The sequence below is a fragment of the Geospiza fortis genome, unplaced genomic scaffold, assembly GCF_000277835.1.
Source record: "Geospiza fortis unplaced genomic scaffold, GeoFor_1.0 scaffold424, whole genome shotgun sequence".
NCBI lineage: Eukaryota > Metazoa > Chordata > Aves > Passeriformes > Thraupidae > Geospiza > Geospiza fortis.
In genome coordinates, this window is record NW_005054354.1 from 1,246,400 (window position 1) to 1,253,940 (window position 7,541).

The 7,541-nt window shown below is 36.6% G+C and overlaps 1 protein-coding gene across 1 annotated transcript in view; it reads right to left on the reverse strand.

The window, feature by feature from the left end:
- The window catches only part of SLC2A13 (solute carrier family 2 member 13), a 141,150-nt gene that overhangs the window by 34,413 nt on the left and 99,196 nt on the right, over positions 1-7,541 (reverse strand). The window contains exons 6-7 of the mRNA XM_031059015.1: positions 7,003-7,166; positions 2,879-2,999 (exon numbers count right to left, since the gene is read on the reverse strand). Of these exons, the coding sequence (XP_030914875.1) occupies positions 2,879-2,999; positions 7,003-7,166 (285 nt within the window). The remainder of the gene's footprint in view (positions 1-2,878; positions 3,000-7,002; positions 7,167-7,541) is intronic.

The window sequence follows — 7,541 nt, forward strand, 5'->3', positions numbered from 1 at the left end:
CAAGCAAACAGACTGTTTGTAGTACCTGTAAGGGTTCCTTAATGGACACCCACACTTTAACCCAAAGGATTTACTAACATAAAAAGCATTTTTACTCTGCACAGTATCAGTGAAGCTTCTCCAGCAAAAGAAATTCTACTGATGTTTTCATAACTTATAAATACATTTTGACACAGACAAACACAAATTATTTTTAGGAAACAGCCCCACACTCTGAAATGCCCAAGCTGCAATCAGGTTTAAACTCTAAGTTTACCTCAGCTTAGAGAAGCACTGTGTCCCCATAAGAGGAACAGAACTACAAACTGCAGGCACATATTTAAAGCAGTTACAGGGAGATGGCATTTTGTGTTCATCTTCTGAAGTCCTGCTGCCTTTTGCTTCTCCCAAACTTCCTGAGACCTCTTGAAGACTTGCAAGATACAATGCTAAGCAATCTGAGATACCAGCAGTTTTACTAGAATGAGCTAAAATATGGGTTAAGGAGCAAGGGACCACTGCCATTCATTAACTTCCCTTTACTTTGATTGGATATTCTGTTTGTACCTGTCTCTACAGCAACACTTGCTGCCCTACACTGTGGATATCTGTACAGTAAAGTCATTATTCTTAGAGCAGCAAAGAAAATAAGCAAGATTGATGTTATACAGAGTAGACTTTTACTTCCAAAGCCTCAGGTTTGGGAATCTTTTTGATTCAACTTTATAAGTGCCATGGTGAATAACTCCAAGGCCAAAAAGGAGAGAGAGGTGAGTCACAAAGCTCAGCCTTCAGCTTTTCTCTGGTTTGCAGTCCCCATCTCCTCTTCCTTCCAAGACCATGAATGTTATGCTGAAGTTCTTCTAACCAAAGCAGAATGCCAAAACCACCATCTACTTTCCCATGACAAAACCAATATTTTGTATTTCATTGAGCTTATTGACAATATGCATAGAAAGCCACAGTTGGATCTTAAACAGCCACTTTTCCAAGTCAAATATATGCTTGTATGTCATACACTTCAGAAATAATTAATACTAATATTCATGATGCTGAAGGAATTCTTCCTTTGGCTCCATCTGGATCACAGTTTGGTGATGTTTTGAGGCATAAAAATTTATACAGTTTTAGGTACACAAGTGTGAAAGTTATTATTAGGCACATCAATCCCTACTTTTTTGTACAAACCTTTTAAATACTGGGTGCTGTAGCCCAATTCTGTGCTTTGTGGGCAAATGCATCCATTTATTATTTTCAGCTCTGGCTTTTGTGCCTCTACTAAAGTATAGCATAAGATTAAAATAGAAGCACCTAAAGCTTTCCCATATGTTGCTCGTTATTTCCACCTCCATTCACTTTGATCTTTAAACAAAAAGAGCTCCCTCTATTTCAAAATACTCTCAAATGAAAATGTTTAAATTATTTTATTGCTCTTTTTCCAGAACCTTAGAATTTTTATCTTATCTGCTTTTCCCCACTTCACATCAGAAACAGAAATCACAACAGATTACAAGTGTTCCAATAATTCATGAAGTAACATGCCTTTACGAGAACTATCTGCTTTAATTTTTCATGCTTTTGCCCAGAAGGACACACCATGAAAGCCATGAAAATTTCCTTCCTGACTGGCTGTGGTTAACTCAAACATGAAAATTCTGTTGAATATCTTTCTTTTTTTTTTTAAGTAGGACTAGCAATAGTTCCTGTATGTAAATTTTATATGGTTTCAGTTTACATTAACCATCTAGCCTTATTAAATAACAAATTATGAGTTCTGCAAAGGGTGCATCTCCTCTCTCCAGACATCCTTCCCAAACAGTTAACTGAAGTACTAGGCAAATCCTTATCACATTTTTCTTTTAATGTAATCTGATTGCAAAAGGAGAGGATTTTCCCCCTTCACCTCTTTTAACCAGACTACTTGCCATTTTGTACACAGGCCCATCTCAAAAATTGCAAATTATAGCTGACTCTGCAGTAGAAAACAATTTTTAATACAGGAATCATTATATCTGATATTATCCTGTGTTGTGGTTATTTGTAACTATTTACACTCAATGAGGACCTTCCATCCCCTCCCAAGCTTTCTGTAAATCTTCAGATCTTCAGAGTCTTTCACCTAAGACATTGCTCTGGCATGAGAAAAGCCAAGAACTGTATTTCTAGCCAATAGTGCTACAAAACCAGAAGTGTACCTCTCATTTCTTGATATTTATTTCTACTACAAAAAGACAGATTTTGGACATAATTAAGAATTTCTTCAGGCATTGAACTAGTCTTTTCTGAATAGGGAATTTCTAGTCTGTCAGCTAAATGAACATAAGAGCACTCACGTGTGACTAAAACACACAAAATATAGAAAATGACACATTCTTACACCCCCAGAAGTAATGTTATTTGAAGCTATGACTGCATATGGAAAATAGGTCAAAGCCTGCACATTTATTATAATTGTTTATTGGTATGCAATTATCTGAACATTACTTCTTCCTGCTCAGGAAAACAACAGCCAAGGAACCCATCTTCTTGAAGAGTTTACAGCTGCTATACATGACAAGCAGATGAATAACAGCAAGCATTTTTATAAATTCCTTATAAAATATTCCTGAAGTTGTGTACACTGTAACTTGTAGCAGGTGTGATATATTAGAAGAGGCATATGTGGAATTTGCCACTTAACCACCTTACTTAGTCCAAGAAATTCCAAAGGAATACTCAGAGAATTTAATCAAAAAGTCTCATTTTCTCTACAGAGGGAAGTTAGGATTTTGAATTTAGATGTCTAATTTAGTTCCTTGTACCAGGCATTGTGAATAATTGTCTATTACTCACACTAGGTTGTAAAAATTAATTGGAAACAATCTTCAAGAAGATTGGATGAATGACCACGAAATCTCACCTGTATTTTGTGCAAGTAGAGTTTTGATGTGAAGGATCTGTTGGATTAAGTGTGATTCTTGGCGAGACCTGAGCTGATAGCAAAAATCCCGAAGCTAGGATAATGAGTGCTACAGCAGTACCTAAAAATACAGATAAAGAACAATGTGACACTTTTCTCCAGAGCACATGAAATAGTTCTTTATTGACCTGAACTCTGCTTGGGAAAGCAAGGCACCCCATCACTATGCATACAGCATTCCCTAAGGAGTTGCAAAGAGAACCTAAGAAAAATACCCTTTGCTACATCCACATCCTAAATTAGGTTAGATATTAAAGTCAAGTGCACCAGCTTTCATGTCCAGATACTAAATTAGTAAGCTGAGACTCTTTTAATCTGTGGAATTGATGACTGCTTGAATGAACAAGTATTATTATTTTTGATGTTGAAAATAATGTTGCAAAGGTAAAATTTATTAGTGGCTTTGAAATCACCATACATTTCTCCACTCCCACACCCAGACTTGCAGGCTTTTCTGTAAAACAGAAAGTAGCACCAGCTTTTCCATTGACTCTACTTCCCTTTGTGAAACTGGAGAAATTTGACTTTTCTTAAGAACACCATCAAAAAGTGCAACATATCTTGTTTCAAACAGCACACGTAACATCTGCTGGGAAAAAGTCCCCTTCCATTTTTTGCTTCCATTTCCCCCAACAAATACCTTGTGCAACAGGCCATTACTGGAACATAACTCATATTATTTGCCACACACACAATATACAGTATTATTTTAATGAAAATTGATAAACCTCATGATATTACTGCAGCTGCCTCAAGCTCAGAGACTTTTAAAAGTTCAACTCTTGCTACTCGATGACACATCGAGATCTGTGTTGCATAAAGGTTTCCTAGCTGGCAAACACACCAGAAGTATGTGAAAAAAGTATGTGAAAAACACACCAAAGTATGTGAAAACCTTTCTCAGACATAAAAATAACATCTGAACATCTATAACATTTACATAATAATGTTATCTGTGAATATGCCTGTGCACAGCCAACAGGCAGGAATGGCTGGACCACACATTGACCTGAACTGAGGCCACTAAGAGCTTAAACTCACAAACTATATGTGCAGAAAGCACCTTCCCACCATGAGATATTCCACACGCGGCTCTCTTCTAGCTATGGCTGGTAGGTACACTAATAATCCCAGTTTTCAGGGTAGGCTGGATATTGCACTAGATGTCTTGTACTTTCAAAATGCCATAAACCAGACAGCAAATATATTTAGAGAGGGTCTATAATCTGACTTATATCTGTTCTAAATATGCTCTGTGTTGTAAGTCAACCAAATACACTAACACTCACTTCCAGTATCTTTGTAAGTATCTTGTTTCTTTGGAAAAGTACTGAATATGTAAACTTGGCAAAGGAAGTTTAACATGTTTTCATTCTGTGGATGTTTTTCTATGATGAACAAAATCAAACAATCCCAGTACATCATTAGCTCAGGTGGGAAAAAGGAAATATCCTGAAGATATTTTAGACCCCCTCTGTTACAAAAAGAGATAGAAATTGTACAATGCTCAAGTACCTTTCAAATTGACAATTGCTGAAGGGAAAGAAGAAAACACAAATAAAATGAATAATATACTTGTCAGAGTTCCTGCATGTTTTCCAACTAACAGCTTTGAAGAAAGACATTAACTAAAGAAAATGAAGAAGAAAAATAAAGAAATTATACAGATAAGACAAAGAGAGATATAAAATGGACAGGAAACTGAGACAAATCAGTAATTGTAGTAAAGAGAACTAAAACAGTGGGGGTTTTTTTCAGAAATTTAGTATAATTTTTCATAATGTTATCTGGAAGGTTCCATTTTTCAAAAGTTTCTAATATTTTGAGAATGATAAAGACATAATGAAATCTAAAACATCTCTGACAAACGTTTTCCGAAAACAGGAAAAGTTGCACAAGATTACAAAATTAAATTACAGTATATTGGCTTTTAATCAAAATATTAATGTTACTCTCTGATTATACTTGTAGGTTTTTATCTAATAAACATCGAATCAATTAGGTTTTCTTAAAAAAAAAGCCCCACATCCTTGCAGCAGCAGGCAAAAGCAGTAGTTTTGTCTTCATTTTATGCAGTGGGAGACTGGGGCATACCTGGCTTCCCCAAAGACCAGAGAAGTTGCCAGTAATAACTCAGTGTAAATTGTAAAGTCCTTAGAAATGCAAACCAAAGTAGAGCTGTAAGATATGTTTACCCCATGAGAAAACTCAACATGGAAAACAAATCCATCAGTAGATTTAGTAATTATCATTCTATTACACAGCCCTCTTGCTAAGGAAAACATACAATATCCACCAGTATCTAAATCAAATGTTGCATGACAAAATTCTAACTAGTACAGAGGGATGATGTATGATTTCATGGCTGTCATTATTTGTATTATCCTTAAGGAGGGACTGTAGGATAAAACCACAGCAAGCATTAGAGCTTGGCTCAAATGATGCTGCAGACAGGCAGCCAGCAACCAGACACAAAAAAAGACCATTTTTACCCAACAATTACTTTGTGTCCAAACATCATTAACAAATAACTCTTTAAATGCATTATGCTCCATTGTTAATTCTGTGTCTTATTGCTATATCCTCCTCTGATCCATGACTAACATGCTTTGTAAGAGACATTTATATCTACATTTCAGATGTACAACCTTTGAATATGTTAAGCAGAGTCATAAAGCAAAGAGCTCTGATAATAAGAAAAGTCCATGTTGGTTATCACAGCTGTACAGCTGGGTCCAGAAAACCAATAAATTTTTGGGGGGGGGGCCTGGCCAGACTTATAAAATTATTGGGGCCAAATAAAAAAATCAATCAATAAATCCTCTGTTTCAATAGGCATTAAAGAAGAGGCAGCACCCAAGAATCAGAAGGGTCAGTGCAAGCCCTGGAGAGATCCACACCATAGAAAGACAGGACAACAGACGGTCTGGAGGCACAGAAGGACATACAGGGGAGATGTATTGTAACTGATGTGGAACAGACTAAAAGTAGCAATTTGAGATTTTTTTTCATATCTTTAAAATGTGAGAAACATGCTTTGAATAACTGTGTACCAAACAACTCGTGTCACTGTGTTGCTGCTGCTCTGCCTATATAAACACATTCAAATACTCAAGTGTAGATTAAGTCAGCTGAGAGCTGGGAATTGCACATCCAGTGACATGGCAGCTGGTGTCCCTCTCTGCTGTGTTGCACTAACTAGAAATTTGGATCCTTGACAGCAACAGCAGAACAAAATATGAAGACATGAAACCTTTACAGCCAAACACTTGTGAACACTATTTCAAGAGGAGTCGGAACAGTTTCTCTTTACAAAACCCTGTGGAAACATCTGACCCTTCCAGACATTCAGCCAGAGGCAAGTTTGGTCACAGATCACTTCAGCAAAAACAAGCACAGAAGGCAGAAACAAGCAGGGAATTACCATCCTAACATGACACACTGAACACAGGAAGGCTGCTTGCTCTGCCTTTCTCTGCTTTCAAGAAAAGACTATGTGATGAGTTATGGTGTTTGAGTATTTGGACAAAATGTACAAAACCAGAATTCTGTCTTTGTGTATCTCATACTGGAGGTGAATTAGAATCACAATAATGTATGTAAGGTATTTACTGTACTGTCTCTGAGTAAACTATGCAGAGAACTGCATTACTCTTCACCAAGTGCTGCAACGGCTGTGCAATATGCTTTCTCTGGTACACCTTCATCAGATGGTTCTGAATTCCAGTTAATAAGCCCAAAATTAAATATGAGACTTAAAAACTAACCACCTGTGATGTTCCAGGCATTTGATTCCTTAAACTGGAAAAAAAGGCTAAATGAAAACATTGTAAAACACGGCTTCAAGGAGAAAGTCACCTGAAAAAATAACTGGCTGTCACTTTTAGATTAGCCTCTAGCTGTGGTATTTTACTCATAGGCTTGAAAACATGTAAGATTTCAGAGAGAGGATGGGATCAACACTGTAATTTTAAAGAGGACTACTTTGAAAACTGCACTTGAAATTTTATTTTCCTTTAATTAATAATTATGAGGAAAATATAATACACTAATGAAACACTCACCTGTTAAGCTACCAAGTGTAAGCTTCCGGCGACCCATTCTTTCAACAAGCCAGACTCCCACAAGAGTAAAAACAAAGTTTATAAATGCTGTCAGTGCAGCCAGCCAGATTGCAAGCCTGTCATCTTCCACTCCTGACATCTGCAAAATGGTAGCACTGTAGTACCTGTGAAGGGAGGGAGAAACAAATAAGAACACTGTTTATTTCAATTTGGCTCATGTTATAGTTTCTGATTCAATTTGAAAAATATGATAACAAATATCAAATGTGACCTCTTGCATAATGCAGTTAAAGACTGACATACAATCACCCTGGGAAATCAGGCATAACCAAGGCATAACTTGCACCTGACTAAAGTTTTGACTTGAGGACATCAAGAGATGCACTGCCATTCTCTTGGCTGTTTATATTTTCAATGGTCACCCACATTCTGCTAGAAATGGGGTTTGCATTTTTAATTTAAATTAATCTGCCTTTCATATTCATCCATTGCTTTATGCTCTTTTTGGGATTTTAGCAGTCTGTACATTGTCTAGGGAA